Genomic DNA, 27,051 nt, shown 5'->3' with positions numbered 1-27,051 from the left:
TGTATGTGGGTGTTTCATGGTGTTTTTTCTTGTCCTGTTATTTGTATGCAGCTGTGACTCCTGTCTCCAAGACAAATTTCTCCCAAGGGAGACAAATAAAGATAACCTTGAACCTTGTTACTTTTGTTGGGACACTTTAATATGACTAAGTAATCTCGCTTCACTCCTCGAGTCCCTCGCGCGAGGGCATGCTCCAGGCAGGGGTCCTCGTTCCCTTCTGACACCAATGTAACGTTTAGCACCCTGGGCTGGAGTCGAACCCCGGGCCTCCAAATCAGTAGACAGGGCAAGCAACAAGCTGCGCCAAGAGTATAAGTATATGAAATTAATTCAAAAAAAATATTCTGTTACAAGTAAAAGTCGGCATTCAAAATATGACTTTAATAAAAGTACAAAAGTATTGGCATCAAATATATACTTACAGTAGCAAAGTACAGGTAGTACAGTAGTAAGTATAGTAACTTGTTGATTTTTCTATTTTATATCTCCAAATAGACAACGTATAACATTGCTTTTTGCCTCTGCGATGTAGTGGAGTGTAAAGTATCAAAAATGGAAATGCAAAAGTATGTCAAAATTGTACTTAAAGGGACACTTGCCAAAACATAATATGTCAATGATATTTAGACAGTTTTTGGTTTAGACTAGTCATTGGTTAGACCAGTCATTAGTCCTATACAACTATAACTCAACGCATGTCTAACCAATGACTAGTCTAAACTATAAGTATGCACCCCATAAAAAAACCCAAGGAAAGTGTTCTAAATCTTCTAAACGTCATTAACATGTTTGGGTTGTTTTTTTTTAATAAAAGGGTGAAATGTCCCTACTATATGCATTTTATGACTTTACACAAGTTTGTTCTTGGCACAACATGGTGACCAGCTGATGGGGAGGTGGTCTACTCTAGGGCAGTGGTCCGCAAAACTTTGCCATGTCAAGGAATTACCCCCAACATGACACATGATATATATATATATAGCCCCTGGACCCCCCCATTTGAAAAGATATGCCAGGGACCCCCCCCCCCCCCCATAGGAGGAGCTTTTGAATGCATTAGGCCTCAGACCCACCAATTTAATTGCATTTCTACTTCTGGGACCCCAATGTGAGGGTCCATTTTGGTTCCTAAGTATCTTTCCTTTAGCTGCATGGGGGGGGAGGAGGGGGGGGCCCCTGGAACTCCCCCCCAAGGACCCCCCCCCCCCCCCCCTCCCACTTTGAGAAGCACAGGTCTAGGGAGCGGCGGCGTTCGCTCCGCTGCTGATCTGGCTCATGGAGCCGGCCAGGGCACCGACCAGGCGGAGGTATTCCTCGAAGTCCACCTTCCCGTCGTTGTCCTCGTCCAATCCCTGCCTCATCTCGTTGACCGCCGAGGAGTTGCTTGTGTCCTGATGACGGACAGACAGACAGACAGACAGACAGACAGACAGACAGACAGACAGACAGAGAAGGGCAGTTAATGTAATTTTCCATTTTTTCCAATTTTGCTCTAAACACTGGACCGATTCACTGGGGGCTCAGAAACATAGAGAGAGAGAGAGAGAGAGAGAGAGAGAGAGATGGCAATTTCAGCACCATGGACAGTGACCCAGCGACACTGAGCTTGGCATGGTTTTAAGTACTGCTGTCACCTTGTGTTTTGAACAAGGACAGAGTCGTCCCCTTGTGTTTTGAACCAGGACAGAGTCGTCCCCTTGTGTTTTGAACCAGGACAGAGCTGTCCTCTTGTGTTTTGAACAAGGACAGATAGGGATGCTCCGATCGATCGGTGGCCGATTAAAATCGGCCGATCACCGTGCAAAATCCACCGATCCGCAAAACCGATAAAAAAAAAGCTAAATGTTGCGCAGTTTACATCCAAAATAATGTGTCACTTTCTCGGTTCTGCGCCGCTTAATGGAGAAGTATAGCGCTGTCGAAGGCAGCGCAACTATAAATCTCCCCCCCCCACACACCCCAGGGAGAGAGAGAGAAAAGAGAGAGGCTGCTCCAGTCCAGTCCTTACTTTTTTTTATCATTGACCAGCAGCAAAGTGAGCAAACTATAATCCAAATTGTTAAACAAGTAGTGTGCCCTGATACAACTTTCTTGGAAATGTGCTTGTTGCCTGCAGTTGCAGCCAGCCAGTAAGATGAGCCTGTGCATTTCACGGTTTTCACCCTGTATAACTTGAACGCATGTAGGCAAGGCAATCAAGACCATTAATTAATGACAGCTGTGTAGGGGTGAGGATCGCGTGATGAGTCTAATGCATAGGATTCTATAGGTCACAACTTTTGGTGTGACACACACACGCCTTCCTTGTGTTTTGAACAAGGACAGAGCCCCTTGTGTTTTGAACAAGGACAGAGCTGTCCCCTTGTGTTTTGAACAAGGACAGAGCTGTTCCCTTGTGTTTTGAACAAGGACAGAGACGTCCCCTTGTGTTTTGAACAAAGACAGAGCTGTCCCCTTGTGTTTTGAACAAGGACAGAGTCGTCCCCTTGTGTTTTGAACAAGGACAGAGGGCCCATGGAGACAGAGGGCCCTATTTTATAGGGCTGGGACGATATGTCGATATTGCAATATATCGCGATATATATCCCTGCCATATTTATATCGTATCGTCCTCCCATTACCCATATCGGCCTACCCCTACTATCTTATCCCTGGCTTATGCACTAATCTTATTTATTTTTTTGGGTACATTTAAAAATTGTCTACACACGCCTAATAAGATTAGCATAAAGGATACAATGGCGGCGCGCAAGATAGATTACTTATATTGGATCTCTTGCGCAAGACACGGCCCGTGCAGAGAGAGAGAGCGAGAAAGAGACACTCACATACGTCTTGACACCGACATGCAAAGCTCTTGAACTTGAACCGAGCTGTTGAACTAGACTTGGCAGGGTGAGGGGAAGATCCACCGCAAGAACATGAAGTGTCATGTTTGTTACAGCAAGGTGTCACATCACCATGTACAGAGACATGGGGTTAAGTCAGTCTGTCACCCATCTGCACCCGCTCACCTTGTACAGCATGGGTATATAGCGTCGCAGTCCCGCCCCCTTTCATGACGACGCCAGGCCCAGGAAATAATTCCCAATGCATTTTCCCCATAGACATTTCAAGAATGATTTATTTAAAGACGTTTACACCCACCCACGTTTACGACAACAACACACAGACAGCATTTTGGGCCGATCAAATAATTTATAAGAAGAAAAACAAAACAAATAGTGTTGTCCCCTGCCTTTATTTTCTTCTTTCTAATGATTTGATCGGCCCAAAATATTGTGTTCATTGTCATGATTTGTCACGATCCGAGTTGGCTTTGTCCACGGCGTAAGCGTCTTTAAATAAATATGTTAAGGAAAGCCTATGGGAAAAATGCATTGCGATTCATTTCCTGGGCCACTCGTCGTTCTGAAAGGGGGAGGGACTGCGACGCTCTATAGCCAGGGCTAACTGTCTGTCACCCATCTGCACAGTGGTGGAACCAGTGTTGTTTTTGGCAGCAAATTTCTATTTTTATTTTAGTCATTAGTCTTTGGGCTGAAACTTAATTTAGTGATGTCTTGGCTTTGTGTGTTTTCGCGGGCCTTGATGCCGTCGTAATGACTTTTTGTACTTGTGAAAAAATGTAGTCGACTTCGGAGTTCGGGTGCTTTCGTCGTTTGCTTTGTCCTAATGTTGGTGATAAATAAAACTATGTTTATTTTTATTTATTTTTACCTCAATTACACCCAAAAAAACATGAACTTTGAACACTGAGTGGATTTTCTGTGGTCTGGAGTTTTCTCAGGGGTTTGGAAGCCTTTTGAGCCGCAATGAAAACAGTCAAAACTAGTGAAAACAGTGACATCTGCTGGCAAATCCCATTGTCATAATATGGGATTTGCTGGCTGTGACATCACAGTCAGCAGGGAAATCAGAGCACTTGTTTCAGCCCCCAAAACCCCCAGACCACAGAAAATATGTACTGAATTCAGTAAAGTTCAGATTTTTTGGGGTGAAATTGAGCTCAGAAAAGTGAGAAAACCCAGCAAAAAAGTAAGAAAAATGACATAACCTTTTTCTTTTTACGTCACAATCCCTTTAAACTCACTGCCAGGGGTAGGGGGCGAAGGTTTCTGAGGTGATGATGTTCTTCCCTTCTTTTGCACTAGGTATATATCACTGCGTGAAAAGAGGAGTTAACGGGCAATTATGGGCACTGTATTTTGCCAGTAAAGTTTAGCAGGCATCAGAGCATGTGAGCGGAGCGGAGCGGGAGCGGAGCGAGGAGCGGAGCGGGGGGATTTTGACGTGAGCGCGGAGCGGGTTTTTAAATGGGTCAGATTGACTTCCGGAGCGAGAACTGTCCTCCGCTCCGAACCGCTCCGAGCCGCTCAGTGCACACGGCACGGCACTGTGCAAGCTTGGCTAGCAGTTTACATCAATCATTGCCTCTCTCCTAAAAACTTTATTGGGACACACACACACACACACACACACACACACACACAGTCACACAGTCACACACTAAGACCGAGTTTGTTGGTGTGTCAACTACTATAGTTTCATTCACAAGTACACTGGACTGGAGGCTTGTTGTGCTGTAGTGATAATAACAACGTTAGCTAACCAGCTAATGCGACGCTAACGCTATTCCCTCTCTCCTTGTTGCGCACAGCCGTGCTTTTGTACACACTTCCATCCGTTCGCCTTTTAAATCTAAATGTCCCATCAACACACGGGTCCAAGGCGCAACGCGATCTTATCTGGTTCTTGGGGTTTCATTAACACTGAGCAGTGAGCACTGACTGCAGTGCTGCCTGCTCGTTACGTCTCCACCTAAGGTCCTCCTCGCCCCGCAGACGGCGCAGTATACACAGGAGGAGAGGAGAGGAGAACAACAAGTCTAAAAAAGAGGGGAGGAGACCTGTCTGTCGCCTGTGTAATCTAAATAAAACTGTAAATAGAAATAAAGTGTGGGCAAATGTCGACTCGGGATAGATATTATTACTGTAATGTAGATGATACTCGGGGGGAACACCTTTTTCTTTTAAAGATAACTTTTTTTTACACCAGCGTCGGTGTCTGTGCGCGACAGATTTCAGTTGTGCGCGAGAGCATTTGGCCATGTGCGCGCACGGGCGCACGTTAGGGGGAACATTGGCTACAACAGAGCATGTGAGCGCGAGCGGAGCGGGTGGATTTTGAAGTGAGCGCGGAGCGAGCGTAGAGCGGCGTGGGGGGAGATGAACGTGAGCGCGGAGCGAGCGTAACAAAAGCCGTCGAGAGCGAAGAGCGGAATTATCGGCCGCTCCGCTCCGCTCACATGCTCTGGCAGGCATATACAGTTAATATACGGTAATATGTGGGATGGTACAATTCGGGAGTTTATACGGGAGTTTGTTGGAAAGTTTAACGGGAGTTTCCTGTAATATACATATCTGTATTCCATGCTTTTTGCGCAGTGGTTGGTGTGTGGTATTTAAATGTTGTACGGGTCATTGTGTGCCTTTTTGTATTGTATTGTATTGTATCTCTATGCTGCAGGGCGGGTCCTTGGGGTCCAAGACAAATTTCTCCCTCGGGAGATTTTTTTATTTATGGGCCCCCCCCGGACGGCGCCTGGGCCCGGTGTGCAGCACATCGGTTGAACTTTCGATATTTACGGAGTTAAATGGGAGACACGTTATTGTGAAGGGACGGCAGGATGAGGAGAGGTGTTGTTGCCGCGTAATTGTCGAGACGAATGGCTGCGAGCGATATTGAACAGTCAAAACTATGTGTCAATACGCCTGTATCAACAGCATAATTATGTCGGGGGCCTCGTTTGGTCATGAAACGGGCCTCCAGATTCCTAAGGCCGCCCCTGTACCTACTGTATGCATACATGCTGTACAAGGTGAGTGGGTGCACAGCATGGTAGCCAGAGCTATAACTGTGTCACCCATCTGCACCCACTCACCTTGTACATGCATGCATGTATAGCCACACGCACACTTTGCTTGCACTAGTGTTGTTTTTGGCAGCACATTTCTATTTTAGTTTAGTCATAGTCTTTGGAATGAAACTGAAAACTTAGTCTAGTTTTAGTCGACTTAAATGTTGCTGAAAATAGCTTGTAGATCTGCTATTTTCAGCATGCAACCAAGTGTAAAATGACTTATACTGGATCTCTTGTCCACTATAGTCCCTTCCTAACATTTTAGTCTAGTTTCTATCTGTTGATGAGATGGTCAATACATAGCTTGGTTTTCATTTAGTTTCCATTTAGTTTCCGTCGGTGGGAAAAAAGGTAGTCGACGAACGTTGTTCGTCTTAGTTTTAAAGTCGACAAAAACCACACTTTGCTTGCACACACATGCATTTGACTTTAAAACGTGTGATACATTTTACTTAGGGTTTACGAGTGATTAACTAGTAGGAAACATGTTTGTATAGTTAACGACTAGCATCCGGACAAGTTGCAGTTGCAACCGTGGACGTCTGTGGGCCATGAGGCACACCGCCGTCACTCCAATCCGCACCAAACTCAGCAGCAGATCAGGCTATAGTTCTGGGGGCCGAAATGTGATGTGCAATTATATTTATGAGTATAAATCAGCAGAGATGAAAATAGGGTGCATTTTGCATGCCAAAACGCAGTTTATAGTTAAGGGAAGCAATAAAACACTAACCTCTGTCAGTTTATTTTGCTAGCTTTAGTTATAATAATCATTTCTTCTTCTGTTTTCTACATGAATATATAACCACATTATAACCATATATAATGAAATGAGAGTTAAATGCTGCAATTTGTGAACAAAAATCTGACTCCTAACGTTGTTGAAGTGGGACTCATAAAATGTCCCTGAGACTCATCTAAAATACCATCCCTGCATCCTGGGACTCATTACATTGAAAACCTATTTACGTCATTGAATCAGGCATGAGACTTGCATTTCTCCTTGCCATTAGTCTACTTCAGGAAAGTGTGTCAGAGAGCTGTCTGTACATCTGTCTGTCTGTGAATGATGAGTGTGTGTGTGTGTGTGTGTGTGTGTGTGTGTGTGTGTGTGTGAGAGAGGTGGAGCTCAGATGTCACCGTGTGGAGGAACGCAGCGTCCCTCCTTAACCCATTCAGGACGGGAACCATCTGTTGGTGTTTTAAGCATTATGTCATATTTTATAGCTATTGAAAAATAACAGATCTACAAGCTTGTAAATTTGCTATTTATTTTATCGTGAAAATGTGCCGCAAATATTTGAATATATATTCTTTCACAGCGAACGTTTTTAACTCAAATCATTGCTTCTGGTGGGTCCCTGGAACTACATATTTTCAGATGGGGGTCGGCGGCCAATTTCATATCATTTTTGGGGGTCCTTGACATGAGAATGTTTGAGAACGACTCACATTCAAGAAAACTGTCAGGATTTAGAAGACATTTGTAGAATTGCATCCGTGTCATTTTACATTTTAGCTGAATTGCAACATACGTTTTTGTTTTCTTCAGAAAACTCGTAGGATTTAGAACGGTGGTTTAGAACAACGGTTCTCAAAAATTGCAGATATACAAGCTCAGGGCGTGTCACTTTGTGCAGCGCTGCAACCTTGTACATTTGCTATTTTCTATTTTTTTTTATAATCGTGAAATCTTGAATTAACTCACTCAGTGCCACAGGACGCCTTGTGACGCCTCCCCCTTAAAACAGATGAGGTTTCGCGGATCAAATACATATCATTTCGGGAGCCGCATTGACATGGAAAGGTGTGAGAAGATTTAGAAGCCATTTTGTAGAATCGGCCTCAGGTCTAAATGGGTTAAGATACTATCTCGCACGCACAACGTGCATCAACCTATCAGGTTTGGACTGTTTAACCCAGTGGGGGATGCCTGGGGATGGGGACATATTGGGCCACATTTGCACTGATATTTTCAAAAATAGTGGAAATAGCCGAACCCATTTAGACCTGAGCTCGATTCTGAAAAATGTCTTCTAATCTAAATCATGAAAGTTTTCTGAAAAACCCTATGTTTCTATGTCAGTGGTGCTCAAACAATTTCTTGTCAAGTACCCCAAAAGTTATATGTAGTATTTGGCCTCCGACCCCAATCTGAAAATATGTTTTTCCAGGGACCCCAACCCCACAAGCAAAGATTTCAGTTAAAAACGTTCGCTCTGAAAGAATATATATTCCAAATTTGCAGACAGACAGACAGACAGACAGACAGACAGACAGACAGACAGACAGACAGACAGACAGACAGACAGACAGACAGGACAAGACTAAAATGATTAAGACAAGACTAAAATTATCATTCTTACAGCCATGATGTTGGAAAACTGTGATTTGACCAGCTTGTTAAAGTCCTTCCGTCCCAGACCGTCTTTCCCCTTGGAGGCTTTCACGTACACGCTCACCAGTGTCTGGATGGCTGACTCCATGTCTAGAGAGAGAGACAGAGAGACAGAGAGAGAGAGAGAGCGCATCAGCAGGCTGTGTTAAACTATTGTTGTAGCCATTGCATTAATGGTGTGTGTGACATTGTGCCAACCCAAAAAGCTTGTAGTCCAGTATGTAATTTGACCTCAAACTAATTGCAAAAAAACTAAACTCAGCTGATTTTGTATCTTCAATATAAAAAATATAAAAACACTCATTGGGCTAAATCTGTCCATATCCACTTTGACACGTCACATGCTACTTAGAAAAAAAAGTTGACAGGAATAGGGCTTGCAAACCTCACACCTTTGGTAGGCAAATTCGGCGGGTGCGCCATTTTGGCTGTGATGAGTCACTACTATACCTGGCCAACGGATAGGCATACAGTGGTGGAAAAAGTACTCAATTGTTTTACTTAAGTAAAAGTACCATTACTGCAATTTAGAGTAAGTAAAAGTATGTAATTGAAAATGTACTTGAGTAAAAGTACTGGCATCTAAATGTACTTAAAGTACTACAAGTACTCATATTGCAGGGCCATCAGACCACCATGGCCCATCGCCATTATTTTTTTTAACCGATATTGATAACATTCTGCTTCTCAAGACCGATAACTGAAAATAAATTCAAATATATATATAAAAATTATAAAGATATAGGCTATTTGTAAATGTATCTGTGTAGTATTAGCACACCTGAAGGTAACAAATACTAGTAGTGGGCAAAGATGGATTTAACATAGCTTTGACTTAACCAAATACAGTATATCATTATTCATTATTATGACTATTAAAACAAAACCCAGAATAGTTCTGACTGAATTAACTTTTTTTTTTCAAGTCCTACTGTATGACACTGTTTTCCCCACAAGCAGGACTAAAAACCTATGGGTCCTTTGTCACTTAAAATAAAATGGACAATAAAAATATGGTATAGCCTACCCTAATAATACTAAGGACTTTCTGAGAAGGGCACTTCTCATTGAGGTTTTTACACACTAAAAAGAGTGTTCATTTAAATCTGACTCAGAGTTAAATTAACTATACTGAGGTTACTGAGAGTGTACGGGAGAGGTGCGCGAACGCATCCGCGATGTATTGTGGTGACCAGCTGTTGTAAATCACAGATGAAGAGAGTCAATCAAATTTCAAATCTCCGCTTTGAAATTGTTTTTTACGAAATAATGACTTTATGACTCTCGATCTGTCCCAGACTAGTCGCTGCCTCAGTCAGACAGAAGCAGAAAGCTAACGCATGAAGCTTATAGCTATTAACAGGCAACATTGTCTGGATCATGGAATGCCTTCAGAGGAAAATCAACAGCAAACGCAACGATTATTAGACAGAGAGAGACAGAGAGAGGGAGAGAATAGTAGATCCATAATATAGCGCGCGCGAGAGAGAGAGAGTCACACTCAGGCGGCAGTGAGATGAATGCGCCGGTGAAACGTTGTTAGTCCATTATCTATTTTATCCCCTTTATTCTGATTATTATTTATTACCTTCATGGTGAGAAGCCTACTTGTTGTATTTCACACAACAGTATTGGCTACTCAAGTAGGCTTAATAAATCCCATTTTGGCGAACTGAAAGAGCTCTAGCACTGTGCACTAAACACTCAAACACCAACTTTATACACTTGATGCAGATCTAATATGTAGGGCTTGTAGGCCATCACAATCACAATGGCGCCGGTCGTCAGCCTTGCAAGGCCTATTGTCTGAGGGGAACGTTTAGAAAATGGCCTGTACAGTATATGGCCACCATTGACATCCTGTATAAGGCAAATCTTTTCTAGATTTCCTTTTGCTTTAAGTAGCATGCAACTTTATTTTCTGTTATTCAGGATATATTGAAGGTACAAAATCAGCTGAGTTTGGTTTTCTTGCAAATAGTTTAAGGTTGATCCTGCATTTTCCAGGGATTTCCTGTACTAATGAGTGTCTGTACATACATGATTGAATCAGTCTTGCTGAAAGATAAGCTAGACACACACACACACACACACACACACACACGCATGCAGGGGGTGATAAAAAAAAATCATCTCCGGGCCCCGCAGTATCTTCCGCCCGGGCCGTGTGTGCATGGCCGCGGGCGAAAAAAGCAAAGCCATTTGGACAGAGTGGAGCTCTGTTGAAGCGTCCAGAGGAAAGATGAGCCGCGCGCGGTGATGTCGTCGCTAAGTAAGACGAGGAAGAAGGAAGAAGACAGCTGAACACATCAGGGTCAAGCCCCCGAGGCGCACTGAGGTAAACACAAACTTCCACACCTACTTATCTAATTATCATTCTCCCCCCCCCCCCCAGGGCCAGGTGCGGGTTTAGGGTAAACAGAACGATGCGCTAATGACCTTAATTATCATAACCTTTCCACCCCGCGCTGCACTTAATGGGCGGATCCTTTACCGAGGAAGGCATGCTTTTCAACTGTATATTGTAGCATTCTGCTAGCCTAAGATTTAGACTCTCGTAGAGAGGCGCGGGCCAATGTTCTGTTGCACATTTACAATGGAGTGAAATCCAAGATGGATGTCAGATTCCGAGACAAAGTGGACCAAAACACCTTTTTTTATTGAAAACAACGCTCCTACAACTTTCAAACGCAGGGCGTAGGCCAAGCTGAGAAGTGGGGCAACAACGTAAGCACCTTAGATTTTGCACATGTTAAGAGCGATTAGGTCCGCGACTTAGCCAAGAATTGAAACACCATGAGTAATGATCACGGTGTTTCAATTCTAAGTCTAAATCTTAGACTCTCGTAGAGAACAGACGTCAGAATAGAAAAATACCTCTACGAGAGTCTAAATCTTAGGCTAGCTTTCTGCCACAAATCTTTTAAATTGGGCTTATGTTTTACGTCATGGCACAGTCAAGCCATCTACAGTACGTGTGCGTGCGTGCGGCGCACGTGTGTGCGTGCGCGTGCGTGTGTGTGCGTGTTTGGGGTGCATTGGGCCCCTCTTCCCCACCCCAAATATGTTTCACATGATGATGTATACTTTTTGAGACATAACATTTAAAACGTTCCTTAAAGATAACAAAAAATGTAGGTCAGATTCAGCCGTGTTTTTATAATTCACAATGTTAGTTGCTTGTTGCTTTATATAATGTAGGAGCATGCATTGTATAATTGTCTCCACCAGGCCGAAGGCATGGGGAGAGAGTATGTTTTGCACTCCGTCCGTGTGTGTGTGTGTGTGTGTGTGTGTGTGTGTGTGTGTGTGTGTCCGTCCGTCCGTCCGTCCGTCCGTCCGTCCGTCCTTCCTTCCTTCCTTCCTTCCTTCCTTCCTGCCGTCCGTTACCAGCTAATCTCCGGCACCGTTGGCCCGATCCATGCCAAACTTTGCACACACACTCCCTGGATGCCAACGACGAACCTCTGCCCCAAATATTCCTCAACGACCTGTTATAGTGCCACCATCAGGCCAATTTAGGCATAACACATTTCTGCTATTACTCGTATACATTTTATCCATACATCACACAATTCGGTATACACTATCTCCATAGTCATGTGATCAACATGGATGTGCACCATTTCCCATCTTCCATCCTGAGTGGCCAAGATTGGCTTACAAAGCTCACATGATTGGTCTGTTTCGAACAAAATGCCACAAATTTGTGATTTGAGGCAAAATGAAGAAAATTGTTGAAAATTGTCGGCCTCAGTCCCATTTTGGGCAGGAACCCCTTTTTGGTGTTGGCATTATGCTATGCTTTAGCTATTGAAAAATAGCAGATCTACAAGCTTTTTCAGAAAACTGTCAGGATGTAGAAGAGATTTTTTAGAATCTGATCTCAGGTCAAACTGGGTTAAGGCCTCTGTGTATTTACATGCCAGCTCACATCCTCCGCTGGCTGCCACATTGTTCTTTGGCTACAGTATGACTCAGTGAGGGTCAGATTCCGTTACCCATGTTTCCATTTGCCTGAGTCCTGTTTCAGGTTCTGCATCGTATACTGTTCTGTTGTTCTGTTCTGTGTGCCGTTTGTTGGCCCCCACTCTTACGTCAGTGACACTCGCTTCTGCATTGTTTTACCGGTGGTTTGGATGTCTTTTCCTGTTTCCTGGCTCCAAAACTGTGGAATGCACTTCCCATTGCAGTCAGAACTGCAGCCTCACTCCCAATCTTCCGCCGTAGTCTGAAAACCCACCTTTTCAGACTCCATCATGGCCCATAGCACTTACCCCACCCCCTTAGATAGCAATTCTGTAGACTTAGATAGCATTTGATACAGACTTATAGCATGTTATGTAGACAGCATAAGTGCATTGTATGTAGTCCTAGCACGTCATAGTACATAATATGTATATCATAGTAGTATAGATGTATAGCTTATATGTATAGTTTCATTATAGATATTCCACTGTTACTTTCTTAGCTTACGCATGTTTCATGATAAATGTTTTTATGTGATGTATTCCCATGCTTTTTTGTTCTTGCTTAATGTAAGTGCATGGCTCTGGATTAAGAGCGTCTGCTAAATGCCTAAATTGTAAATTGTAAATTGTAATTTTTGGATTTCTCTTTGCCTTGTAGTTGCTCTTGGTTCCCGGCGACGTCATGAATGGATTAAAGGTCCATTTGGGGGCCTGGGGCCGTGGCTCAGTGGTCCAGGCACCTTGGCTGGTAATCCAGTCTGGCAGTGTGCCGCGGGTTCGACTCCTGATCCTGACGGCCTTCACTGCATGTCTTCACCCCCATCTCTCTCCCTATTTCCTGTCAGTCTACTGTCTGTCCCTCCATAAAAAATAAAGCCACAATAAAAAACATTAAAAAAAGGTCCATTTGGTTCCTTACCCTACCCCCTTAGATTGCATTTCTGTAGACTTAGATAGCATTTGATACAGACTTATACCATGTTATGTAGACAGCACTATAATTGCATTGTATGTAGTCATAGTACATATGTATAGCATAGTATAGTATAGTTTATATGTATAGTTTCATATAGATATTCCACAGTTACTTTCTTAGCTTATGCATGATAAATGCTTTTTATGTGATGCATTCCCATGATTTTTTGTTCTTGCTTAATGTAAATCGCTCTGGATTGAGAGCGTCTGCTAAATGCCTAAATTGTAATTGTAAATTGTTCCATTCGTACACTGCCGGAGTCAAACACTTGACTCAAAGACAAGCATCCTAACCGGAGTCCTTGAAATGACAGAAGGTTGAGAGTCACTTCCGGTTGTTTTTAGGATTGATTTTAAAATTATTTTACTTGTCTATAAAGCTCTCAATGGTCTCGCACCTTCCTACCTACATGACTGCCTGCCTAAATATGTCCCAAACCGCCCCCTAAGGTCTTCCACTGCCGGCCTGCTCGCTTTGCCAAAAAAAATGGCAACTAAAAAACACGGGGAAGCAGCTTTTTGCTTCTACGGGCCGTCGGCATGGAACAAGCTCCCACTGTACCTTCGTCAGGCAGCCTCTGTAGACATTTTTAAAGCTCAGCTCAAGACCCACTTCTACAACATTGCTTTTAATTGATCTTTTATTTTTTTATTTTTGTTATTCATGTCCTCACTGTATTGCATTACTGCTTGTTTTTAATGCTGTTGCCTTGCTTTTCTTTTATCCTCCATTTCTCTGTAAAGCACTTTGAGCTGCATTTCATGTCATGAAAGGTGCTATACAAATAAAGTTTTATTATTATTATTTTTTTTTTTTTCCTTATTACTGCTGTATTGGATTCTGGCCCATTGAATGTGACTGAGACAGTCTTTGCCTGAGTTGGATTGCTGTTGCACTTTCACCAGGATATATAGCGAAGAACAGTGAAGGCCAGAAGGGAGCAGCATGTATTCAGAGCTCACTAGTAGTAATAGATATATAAATACATTGTCCTTTGTGCCTCTATCTATCCAGGCCTTAAATGCTGATATGAGGAGGAGGTAACGTTGTTGCTTCTTGTATGTATTCATATACAACGTACTGTTCTTGCACTGTGATATGAATTCCAATGCTACACTGATAACTTGAACTGCCATCCTGTTCTTTTTTATTGTCTTTATGTGTACGGTGTACCATGTTGTGTTTTATGTGATTCATGTTGTCTGCCTGTTTATGATGCTTGCTGTATACACCAAATCGCCCCTCGGAGACAAACAAATAAATGAACCTGAACCTGTTGTTTGTACATACTGTATATCCTTTTTGGACTACGGCTCAGCATTCAACACCATTTTGTTCTTGCCATGTATAAGCTCGACACAAAGCTCGGGCCTGCGTCCAACTTGACGCAGCTGGCTTCCTGATGAACCGCCGCCAAAAAGTGCCGAGAGCGGGAAGCGTCGCGCCAGGCCCTCTGACCCTCAACATCGGAGCCCATCAGGGCTGCTAATTGGGCCCTCTCTCTCCTCCAAGCTGCTCCGATGTCATCATCACCCATGCATGACGACACCCAGCAGCGACGGCCAGGTTGTCGACGCCCGGCGATGTTGCCAACAACAGGGACGGGGGTGGGGCGTCGGGGGGGGGGGGGTCAGATCGACTGTCACTGCGGCGTGCCAGCTGGGAACAGCCATGGCTGCCGTCCGTCGTCAACGAGACATTTTGTGGCGGAAACCCCTTTTGGTGTTTCAAGCATTATATGTTATGGCTTTAGCTATTGAAAAATAGCAGACCTACAAGCTCATAGCGCGGCACTCGGTGCCGCGCTATGAGCTTGTAGGTCTGATATTTTCTTTTAATGGTGAAAATGTAGTGCAAATCTTTGAATATATATTCTTTCGGAGCGTTTTTAACGCAAATCTTTGCTTCTGGGAGGCGTCCCTGGAACGACATATTTTCAGATGGGGGTCGGCGGCCAATTACTATATAATTTTGGGGGTCCTTGACACGAAAATGTCTTTTTCAGAAAACTGTCAGGATTTAGAAGACATTTTGTAGAATCGTTCCCAAGGCCTAAATGGGTTAAGCAACTTTGAATTTGGAGACGTGCCACTATAGTTGATTCATATGACAACCGTACTTGTTATGTATGTGATGTAATTGCCATGCTTTTTGTTCTCGCTTAACGTAAGTCGCTCTGGATTAAGAGGGTCTGCTAAAGGCCCACATTGTAATTGGATAGTTCCACACTCACTCCAGAGGGGCCACATTGCATAATGCAAAAAAGAGCAGATCTACAAGCTCAAAACGCGTTGCAGTGCGGCGCGTTTTGAGCTTGTAGATCTGCAATTTTTGCTATATTTGAATTGAAATCCAGATTAGTATTATTTTGTTCATCAATAAACCCTGTTTGTTTTTGTCGCATTCTTCAGTCGACTCTTATTCAGCTTCACCCCGCTGATGGCTGCTCAGATGTTTTATGTCGTGTCTTTCTGCAGGGACACTATATTTCCACATTCACTCTAGAGGGCCACAGTGCATATTACTGTCGTAGCAACAATAGCCGATCTACAAGCTCAAAGCGCGTCGCAATGTGACGCATTTTTGAGCTTGTATATCGGCTATTTTTGCTATATTTGAATTGAAAACCTGAATATTGTTTTTGCTATTTTTGAATTGGAATCCTGAAAAGTAACCTCTTTATTGAATTTCAAATGCATTTAGTTATAGTTATGTTAACTTTATGAACTGTTAACATTTTTGACACAAAATACTATAGTCATTAAGTAATTAAAGCGGGTTTGGAATTGTAACAGCTGAAATCAATATACTATATCAGTATTCTGATATTAACATGAGGGCTGCATTATAAGTGAAGGTGGGGGGCCGCATGTGGCCTCCGGGCCGCCGGTTGCCCACCCCCTGTTTCAACACATACAGTAGAAGTTGAGCAACTGCATGGCTCCACTACTGCATTGTAAGAACTGTTTTCTGACAGAAACAACAAGCATCAAGTATGGGTCAGCTCTGCTGCGGTGTGTAGGCCTACAGCTGCTGGCTTTCATCTGCTGTGTAGCCGTGGACCGCAACTCACTTATTTACGAGAGTGTCACTCAGACCTCGGACGCGCCCATTTTGCCACAGCAGCTATGTGTCACTCCCCAAAATCGTGTCTCCGCTTCTGAACGAGGCTAAGTCATTGAAATGTTTTTAATTTTCATTTGTCATGTGAAAGCAGTGAATCATTGCTGCAAATTGACTTGATATCGGTTGTTCAGTTTGGCCCACCAGTTTTGGATATATATGGCTTATCATTTGGTTTTAGTCACATTTTAGTCACCTGAAATGTTTTAGTGTTTAGTCGAGTTTTAGTCGACTAAATATCATAAGATTTTAGTCGACTAAATCTACAGTTGATTCAGTCAAACAAAATGTTTTTTGGCGGGCCTTGATGCCGTCGTAATGGCTGGTTTTACACTTGCTGAAAATAGCCGATCTACAAGCTCACAACGCGTCACAGTGTGACACGTTGTGAGCTTGCAGATCGGCTATGTTCAGCATTCAACCAAGTGTTAAATGACTTCTAGTGGTCCACTAGTCCCTTCCTAACATTTTAGCCTAGTTTTTTGTCAGTATATTTAGTCTTAGTTTTAGTCATTTTTCCATTTAGTTTACATGTGGAAAGATTTTCGTCTTAGTTTTAGTCGACGAAAACTACACTGGCTTTAAAAAAATATGATTTTTGTACTGGTTTATAAAGCCACAATGAGAATGTCACCAAAAGCCAATTAAGAACACCTGGTGATGCTGCTGTTCTACTGGCCATGTTGTGACTCAGTATTCCATGTTACATGTCGTTACTCGCTGTTTTACAGCTTGTGGTTTAACGTGCGGTTCTCATGTTACTGAGTCTAACTCAGCTGTCACGTCACGCACACGCGCAGGCTATGCTGTGCACGCCCACATGCACGCACACTGGAGGGGAGTTCAATGAGCGCTGCACTTACTTACACACCATCTGGTTGAAAGTATAAGCAGGAGGAGGTGACGTGATGTTAATTCAGTCAAAGAAGACACTGATCTGGCCGTGAATTGAGTGTCTGTCCGATCCAGTGTTGTTTTTGGCAGCAAATTTGGAATAGTTTTCATTTAGTTTTAGTCACGTTTTAGTCACCTTTTAGTGTTAGCCTAGTTTTAGTCGACTAAATATCATAAGATTTTAGTCGACTAAATCTACAGGTGATTTAGTCGACTAAATCTATTGTGGCAGTCGTAATGCCGTCGTAATGACTGTTTCTACATTTGCTGAAAATAGCCGATCTACAAGCTCACAATGAAGTCACGCTGGGACACGTTGTGAGCTTGTAGATCGGCTATTTTCAGGATGCAACCAAGTGTAAAATGACTTAGAGGCCTATAGTCCATTCCTAACATTTTTGTCTAATTTTTTAATTTTTTGACGAAATTGTCCATATCTTTAGTCTTAGTTTTAGTAATCATGTCTTAGTTTTCTTTTAATTTCCATTTAGTTTTCGTCAGTGGAAAAAGGTAGTTTTAGTCGACAAAAACCACACTGGTCCGATCATCGACAACCTGCCACTTCACAGAGCTATTAACTTCTACTTGCTAGAAGACCAAAGAATCCCTTCAAACATCAATATACCCTACATCTTACTGTAATCAGTACAGTACAGTACAGTACAGTACAGTACAGTACAGTACAGTACAGTACAGTACAGTACAGCAGGGGTGGGGGGATTTGGGCTAGCCTGGAGCTAAACAAAGGCTTGGAGGTGAAGAGGTGATGAGGTGAACACACACACACACACACACACACACACACACACACACACACACACACACACACACACACACACGGGAGACACAATGGAAACATGATGACGAGACACCTGAGACCCACAATGCATCAGGAGATACCGGCGGCTCACGTTACTGTGGCTACACGGCCCGCCGCCCGCCTGCTGCCGCACGCACGCACGCACACACGCACGCATGCACACACGGACGCACGCACACACACACACACACACACACACACACACACACACACACACACACACGCACACACACATACACACACAGACAAACGCACAGCGTGTGTGGGAGAGTCTGCTAATAATAATAATAATAATAAAGGGTAAAAATAATGAGGGTTGAAAATAATAATAATAATAATAATAATTAAAAAAAAAAAAATAATAATAATAATACAGCATAAGCAACATCATAAGCATAACATGAAGCATGATCAATAGAGTTGGCCCGATCGGATCGGGTGTTCGGAAATCAGGGTCATTTTCAAAATGATCGGAATCTGATCGGGAGCCAAAAAACGTGATCGGGACATCCCTATAGTATCAATATTATAAACCATATCATGATATTAGACTGGATATTGTCTGTGATTTGAGAAATTGTACTATTGTGATATGACACAAACGTGTTCCATAAAAATATAAATATCAGTATTGGCAGATATTCAAAATCAAATGATCGTGATCATTTTTAAGAGAATGCGTTCTTGAAATGGTGTGTCTTTAGTCCGTTCTTAAAGGCATCAGTGGACTGTTAGAACTGTGTGTGATGTTTCATGGCTGACGTTATGAGTAACCCACAGCCGTCACACCTTGTAAACACACACACACACACACACACACACACACACAAGCACGCATGCACACACACACACACACACACACACACACACACACACACACACAAGCACGCATGCACACACACACACACACACACACACACACACACACACACACACACACACACACGCACGCACACACGCACGCACGCACGCTACATGCACTCGCAGAGCTTTACACTAGAAAATGTACACACACACATTTGGAGGTCAACGCCAATTAGGCCTTCTCTTGCATTAGTCTAATTAACCAGGCCAAGAAAAGCACACGATCTGCACTGCAGGGTACTGTTTCATATGCCTCCCTGAAATGAAGGTGACCCCCCCCCCCTCTCTTCTCTCTCTCTCTCTATCTCTCTCTTAAACGCACGCACGCATACGGACGCACGCACACGCACGCACGCACGCACAGACATGGAGTTACAGAGGCAGAGCATGTGATCATGGCTTCATGGCCGTCACATCTCTAAAAGGCTGACATGTACTTTGTTTTGCATGACGACGGTGTCGTGCACAGAAACATACTACAAGTTTACGATGCATTGTCAGTGTGACACGACAGTGTACTGTAAACAGTGGTGTTTCCAGGGGTGTGCATGTGTCCAATATAGGGCATTAAAGCATCTAGACTAGTAAATCCACTAGTCGACCTTGATGGTACTAGTTGACTAGTTGATAAGAAGAAAAAAAAAGTTGTATTTCTTTAATTTTTTTCCCGATTTTGTAGGCCTCAAGATCAGGTAGATTTAGTTATAGTCACCAATGTATGGTGTGTACAAAAAACATATAATAGATAGTTAAACAACTATAGGCAACTAGTAAAAATGACTAGAAGTGAATGCCCTAGTGCCCTAACAGTCCGACAGGAATTACTACATTAGTCCGACTCCCTACACACAAAACCCAAGCCGGAATTAAAACATAGGCTAATTGTCGGGTGGCGACAGTGTTGTCGGACTATAACGCCTGCCTGACTGTTAGTATGTCTAACCAACGCATGCGCCCCGTTTTCAGTGTTTTACCAGACAGAGACAGCGTTTTTGGTGAAAACCAGCATTATGTGACCGTTTTTTTTTAATTTGAGGCACAAGTTGTGGAGATATGGTTTTTAAAGTAATGTCTTACAGAATACAGCAAGTTTTTTCTCAACATTACAGCATTTATTTCAGATCTAGTTTGTGAAGAGTCTGCCTGTGCTATTAACTCATTTTGGATAAAAAAATTAAAGCAGACTCTCTTCTCGAAGAGGTTTGGTGTACAGGGAAGAAGAGAATAGCAGACAAAGTATCGAGCGAAAGGTGAAGTTTACAAAGGGTTTAAGTCAAGGCCCCAGAAAGTCTGGCCAACGGTCAGAGCCAGTGGTATAGAAAGTAACTAAGTACGTTTACTTAAGTACTGTACTTAAGTACAATTTTGAGGTATTTGTACTTTACTTGAGTATTTCCAATTGTACTGTAACTGGAGAACAAAGATAGCTATACGGCCAATCGAAACGACTCTATGTAAATACGTGCAGGAATGTTCACACCCCCAAAATACGGCAAATAATCTGTAATTATAGAGACATTTTTGCAATGTAAATACAACGACTTAATGACACTAAAACGACTTTCTGATGGAATAAAAACATTCTTTAACATTCGAACTGTGTTAATGTGGCTAAAAACGAAAACCACCAAACAAAAAAAAATGAAGGTATTTCGGTCTATTGTGAAGCTTCATTAGTGCCGACTTGTGGTTGAAAATACTAGGAGCGGTCACATATACAACACAGTTTATACACTAGTAGCCTATGGTATGGCCATTGGAGATCTGCTATTTTTCAATAGCTAAAGCATAACATGGCCACAGACCCCCATTAGGCCACAGACCCCCATTTGATACCATTCTCTGGGAGTACACTATCATCTTGCAAGGTGGAGCCTGCGGAACCGTTGCGGCTTGAGAATCCACCACTTGTGAATGAAGTGCCTGGTGCTGGGAGTCTGGTGCAACGCACAGGGCCTGACCTGGTGAGAGCAGGAGTGGACCTGGTGAGACGTAGGAGGGGCCCGGACAGGTGTCAACCCACAGAGCCTAGTCCTTCCATGTGCCAGAATGGTACCTCCCAGTCCCGGCAGAGTAGTTCAGGGGGAATGGATTGTGTGGCCCTGGTTTTTCCCTAATGGGACTTATCGAGGGTAGCTACTGGGACGTAAGTCGGGACTTGATCACTCCCGGCTGGGTCACCTGAGTGAGGGGTATGATGTTGCGAGACCCGAAACCCCGATGACCTTGGGATACATCACTGAGGATACGTCCCAGGTGCAGCCATTTATGTATGTATTTTGTTATATCATCAGTGTTAATTTAACTCTGAAAATCAGGGTCTATTTTGTTCCATTTGTATGCTCTTGGAGTATAATTATATATTGCCAAGTCTGATCATTATAATCATTATATGGACTTGTTTATCTGTAAAGTTGCTTTAAAATATTGGTAGTCCTTCCACTGCTCTAAAACAACATTGGCCAACAAAGTTTGACAGTCAGCCCTATAGTCGCTTATTTTATTCTGACTTTTTCTGAATTTCTGACTTTGATCTGGCCTATTAACATTTTTATAGCCTTGGTTGCTTGTTTCTCACATTCAAGAAATGTGGCAACCCTGGTCAACAGTTTGTTTTGGTTAGCATTTGGATATCTAGTTAGCTTGCAGTTAACTTGCTAGTTAGCTAGCAGAGGCTGCAGCTGCTACCGTCATTAATAACAGTATTTAGTGCAATTTTCTATCCCAGAACTTATCATGGATATGCGTGGCTCCTCCTCCTTCTTTTCTAGTAAGTACAACAAACGAAGTACTTTTAACGCGTTGTGGCTGTTTTCTGTCAGCACGGGGTAAAGCGCAGTGCTCTCTCTCTTCTAATCTACACAAACACACACATACACACACGCGCACACACACGAGACACCTCGGTGCACTCTGCTGGAGAAAATAAATCATTACACTAGGTTTAGCCAGACAGCATGTATCGGCCAATCGGAGAATTTTTCACAGATACGATACAATCGGTCAGGACCATATATGGTCATATGTCGGCCGATATATCGGTGCACCGATTATCGATCGGTCTCTAGTGCTCACCCCAGGGCCATGGCCCATGGATGTTACAATTCTGCTAGGGTGGGTATACCGTAAGTACCGGTATCTTCCAATTTTAAGTTTAATCCGTTTTTGGCCATGCGCTTTCAAAAACTATGCGCCCCCTATCGGTTGTTGCATGCGGATACATTATAACTGATGATAAAATGGCCACCGATCGGATTAAAACGCTCTTTATTGAACAATGCGGAAGATACCGGTATACTTTTACCCACCCGAGGAGGATTGTAACATCCGTGGCTCTGGGGCGAGCATATTATTTATTATTTGAAATCTGAACATGTGTGTAGACGTTAACGTTCTAAATGGGAAAAGTGCGTAAAACAGGTTGAAAAACCACCATGACAGACGAGCGCCCTTGTGAACCGGGAACCAGTGTTGGGCAGTAGCTAGCTACAAGTAGCGAAGCTACATAGCTTACTACATGTATCAGTAGCTTGATGGTAGCTTCACTCCTTTTGAACCAAGTAGCGTTTTTTGTAGTGTAGCTATTTTTAGACCCAAGTAGTGACGTAGCTTTCAACAAAAGCTACAAAGTTACAAATTTACTGTTAAATAAAGTTTTGTGGGGGGAAAAAATCCCTGGAAAGAAATCCATGATTGGTTGGTTTAGATAAGAAGAGTCTGACACAAACAAACAGGCCACCCGCATTCTCTAGTCCAGGTGTTCCCAAACTTTTTTGGACCAGGTACCCCTTTTGGGGTAGATATTTTTCCAGGTACCCCCTCATCCTCGCAACACGGATAACAATATATTTACAACCACAAGCAGTGTTTCCTGCAGGAAAAAGCTTTGGCATGGTGCTGGGCACAGGCCGCAATTTTGATTAATTAATTAATTAATTAGATTAATACATTAAGATTAATTTGTATTATTGCTCTTATATTGCTATTGGAGACACTGGGGGGACACTGGGGGACACTGGGCAGGCATTGGGGAGGCACTCGGGGGGACACTGGGGAGGCACTCAGGGGGACACTGTCTAAATGTATACGTCTAAATGTAGACGTCTAAATGTATACAGACGTCTAAATGTAGATGTCTAAATGTAGACGTATAAATGTGTACGTCTTCTCTTATGGGGGTCCCTGGCATATATTTTCAAATGGGGGTCCACAGGCTATGTAGTGTCAATTTGGGGGTCCTTGACATGAAAAAGTTTGGGAACCACTGCTTTAAACACTTTAGCACTTTATGAACATGAACAAAATAGTACCTGAGGGAACTCCCTCAGGTACCCCTGGGGGTCCCCAGACCCCACTTTGGGAACCACTGCTCTAGTCTAAATCCCTGTCTCTCAGCTGGTGCGCAAATGGCTAGGCTGTGGCAATAATAATAATTTTAAAAAGAACAAAAAATAACTAAAATCGTTCATTTTTTGGAACCATGAACTTTAGTTCAAAATGTTGAATTATGAACTGAATTAGTTCCTTTAAAAAAAATTAACTGTGAACTGAACTATAGTTAATAAAAAAAAGAACTTTCCCAACACTGAACACATGAATCAGCCACACGGCAAGGTACATTAATACAAGTAAATGTGAAAAAGTTGACACCAAAAGCCAGACAGAGGGCTTGTTTCCAGTTTGTTTTTTAATAAACAACCAAACTCAGCATTTTTGCCTGCCTATTAGGCTATTTGTTCGGTGGAAACGTGATCATGAAGTTGATAAAAAATATTTTAAAAAAAAGTAGTGTCCATGTAGCTAGCTACTTTTGCCATGTAGCTTATAGTGTAGCTTGCTATAATTATCTGGGGATAGCTTTGTTGTAGTTGAGCTATATTTAATAGAGAGTAACTGGTAGTGTAGCTTACTACATTTTCCAAGTAGCTTGCCCATCACTGCCGGGAACTACCCATAGATCCGAAGTCCCGTTAGTCCGAACATGCACTGCTCCCATGCTTGCGGTTAGGTTTAGGTTTGCTCCCGTGCTTGCGGTTAGGTTTAGGTTAGGGTTAGAGATAGGGATAGTAATTTCGGAACAATGAACCTTCTGACTAATGACACGGCACCTGTGAACCATGGCTAAATCGTCTCGTATAAGTAATAATAAGGAAACTTTCCGAGGCTGAGTGTTCCAGATATATGAGATATAGTCAATATTTATATCATCCAACAAATCGCTCTGAATGTGATCCAAACGATCGTACGCTATTATAACTCTATGGGAAAGACCATATTCTTTACCCCGGGCTAAAACCGGATGTGACTTTTGTGGGCGTTCCTGTCTACCTTCGTGTCAATGTATGCTACCTGTCAACACACACGATGAGTGAATGAACAACATATTGCTAGCTGTCAACACCCAGGACAAACAAATGAACAACATGCTACCTGTCAACACCCACGATGAGCGAATGAATGAACAACATGGTGTCAACACCCACGACGAACAAATGAACAACATGCTACCTGTCAACACCCACGACAAACGAATGAACAACATGCTACCTGTCAACACCCACGATGAGTGAATGAACAACATGCTACCTGTCAACACCCACGACGAACGAATGAACAACATGCTACCTGTCAACATGACGAGTGCCAGCCGGCCTGCAAACCAGCCATTTGTGACCAGTGTAGCATTAAATACACCACAGGCTTCTCATCCATCTCCAGTGTTGCTACTATAGTGTTAATAATTAACACTACACACGCCGATAACGAGCGGCCTCGCCTTGCGGCCACCGATACAATGATTGGGCTCACGTATATGTGGCTGTTAGCGAAGTTTATACCACGACAACTCCGGGCCTCGCACTACACACACACGCGCCTCACGACATCAATGTGTACACATAAGCATTTTAGTCTGACTAATCCGTAACAAATTTGTAGAGTGGCTCCGCGAGCCGCCGGGCTGAACACAGGACGAAATAAATAAATAAACGTGAGGAGGGACTCCGGTATCGACTAAATGTGTCCATGGTGATTGTGTGTGCGTGTGTGCGTGTGTGTGTGTGTGTGTTGGCGGGAGTGGACGGGGTTGTTAGGTTACCAACGAGGACAACCTAATACCTGATCCCGCATGTAAAGAAGGACAGATTGAGATTGAGTGGAAACTGAAGCCCGACTGACAATCCATTTAGTTTGAGTTTCACCTCTAAGGAAAAGTCCAAAAAGGAGGTCCTTCATTTATTTAGCGCTGTATAATAATAATAACAAAACAACCATGTCTAAAATACAGTTCCAGAAGGAGTTATATAGGATAACAACTAGTGCACTTACCGTTTCTCTTCTTCAGGATGCAAAGTGTTTTCAGCAGGCGTTGGTTCTTTTCTCTGGCTCAGATTATGGGAAGCTTCCAGTCCACATATCTCTGCTGTGACTGTATCCTCTCTCTCTCTCTCTCTCTCTCTCTCTCTGCAGCCAAACTTATTACACACAAATCACATTGAGTCATAGGGTGTAGGGCGTGTGTCTGTCTGAGGGGAGGCAGATGGAATGCACGCACACACACACACACACACACACACACACACACACACACACACACACACACACACACGCGCGCGCGCACACACGCACGGAGTGATACAAGTGTGATATGTACATGTGAACATGTGAACCCATGTGACTGTGAGATGGGCCAAAACTGTGGCAAAAACTAACCACATGTGAATAGGCATGTTGCTACTCACTGGTACCTTATTATTATTATCCTTTTTTTAATCTGGATATATTGTAGACTTTATTTGGCCAAATATACTGATCACAAATCTTGTGCTATGTTGAAACCGTTTTCGAAGACACTTTGGCAATACAGCATACATTTCTCCCTTTTTGTAAATCTCTTCCATCCCACCCAATACTATTACACACATACAGCTAATCTCAGTGAAACTGTTTGGTGCAGGTGTGCTACTATGTAACGTAATTTACTGGCATGCTGTTGTGTCTGAACACGCAGTCAGTGTGTGTTTGTTCAAGGCAAGCCCAGCCTGCCTGCCTATGTGTGTGTGTGTGTGTGTGTGTGTGTGTGTGTGCGTGCGTGCGTGCGTGCGCATGTGCGGGCTCCACCCTGCAGCTCTGATGAGAAACAATGCTCTAACACGGATCAAACTCCCACGCACACCTCTCTCTGACTCATTCACATACTCACCTTCTCTAAGTAAACGCCTGGAGAGTCCAAACGTTGCTTGTTTCAACAGTCAAGCTGGTTATAGGCCTGAATTGAAAAGAAATGTCTTAAAAATCCTGACATTTTCCTGAAAAACCTTATGTTTCTGTATCAGTGGTGCTCAATATTTCATGTCAAGGACCCCAAAAATTATATGTAATATGCCTCCGCCCCCCCCCCCATCTGAAAATATGTTGTTCCAGGCAAAGATTTTAGTTAAAATGTTCACTATATATTCAAAGATTCAAAAATAGCAGACCTACTATGAGCTTGTAGATCTGCTATTTTTCAATAGCTAAAGTATAACATAATGCTTTAAAACACCAAAAAGGGTTCCCGCCCAAAATGGGTTATCTTAATTGGCTTGAAAACCCCAGTATCCCTGCAGATTTACAAGCATTTACAATAATGGCAAATAAAGTTGTGGTATAAAAAGCGGTCCAAGTGCCAATGCAGATCCAATTAATTGTGTTTTATTAAAGATCATTATAATGTATACAGTACAGTAGTGTACATACATTACATAGACAGACATTTGACCGAAAGAATGAGGTCGCGAATACAACGGGTGGCTGGCATCTCCCTTAGAGATAGGGTGAGAAGTTCAGTCACGCGAGGGAGACTCGGAGTAGAGCCGCTGCTCCTTCGCCTGGAAAGGAGCCAGCTTAAGCCCACCACACACCGGCTGCGTCCGTCGCGCGGCGCCGCAGAAGCCTCCATTATTTTCAATGAACCTATCGCACACCGGCTCCCTCCGCCGCGTCGCGTCGCGTCGCCTGGCGCGCCGATAGAACACAGTTCTATTTCGCGGCAACGCGTCGCGCCGCAGACGGTCGCAAACGGTGTGTGATGGGCTCCAGGTG

General features: G+C 43.2%; 2 protein-coding genes across 2 annotated transcripts in view; both read right to left on the bottom strand.

The window, feature by feature from the left end:
• LOC308318779 (uncharacterized protein) overlaps window positions 1–27,051 on the bottom strand; it is a gene marked incomplete at its 5' end in the record, with an annotated part of 473,522 nt that overhangs the window by 148,187 nt on the left and 298,284 nt on the right. The gene's annotated exons all lie outside the window — the stretch shown is intronic.
• On the bottom strand, window positions 364–25,433 carry LOC308318392 (protein S100-A1-like). The gene is made up of 3 exons (XM_080767925.1): window positions 25,297–25,433; window positions 8,290–8,411; window positions 364–1,391 (listed from the first exon to the last, which is right to left on the bottom strand). The coding sequence occupies exons 2-3, from the start codon at window positions 8,407–8,409 to the stop codon at window positions 1,236–1,238; spliced, it is 276 nt and encodes a 91-aa protein (XP_080624051.1). The 5' UTR covers window positions 8,410–8,411; window positions 25,297–25,433; the 3' UTR covers window positions 364–1,235.

Source organism: Protomyctophum bolini (genome assembly GCF_963924005.1).
Source record: "Protomyctophum bolini genome assembly, chromosome: 7".
Lineage (NCBI taxonomy): Eukaryota > Metazoa > Chordata > Actinopteri > Myctophiformes > Myctophidae > Protomyctophum > Protomyctophum bolini.
The sequence above is the reverse complement of the archived record's forward strand: the minus strand, read 5'-3'. Positions and strand labels throughout refer to the sequence as shown.

Coding starts and splice junctions, on each gene's coding strand:
- LOC308318392 (XM_080767925.1), bottom strand. CDS start 8,409: ATGGAGTCAGCCATCCAGACACTGGTGAGCGTGTACGTGAAAGCCTCC. Junction 1,392..8,289: donor AGTTTTCCAACATCATGGCT/GTAAGAATGATA, acceptor GTCCGTCATCAG/GACACAAGCAACTCCTCGGC.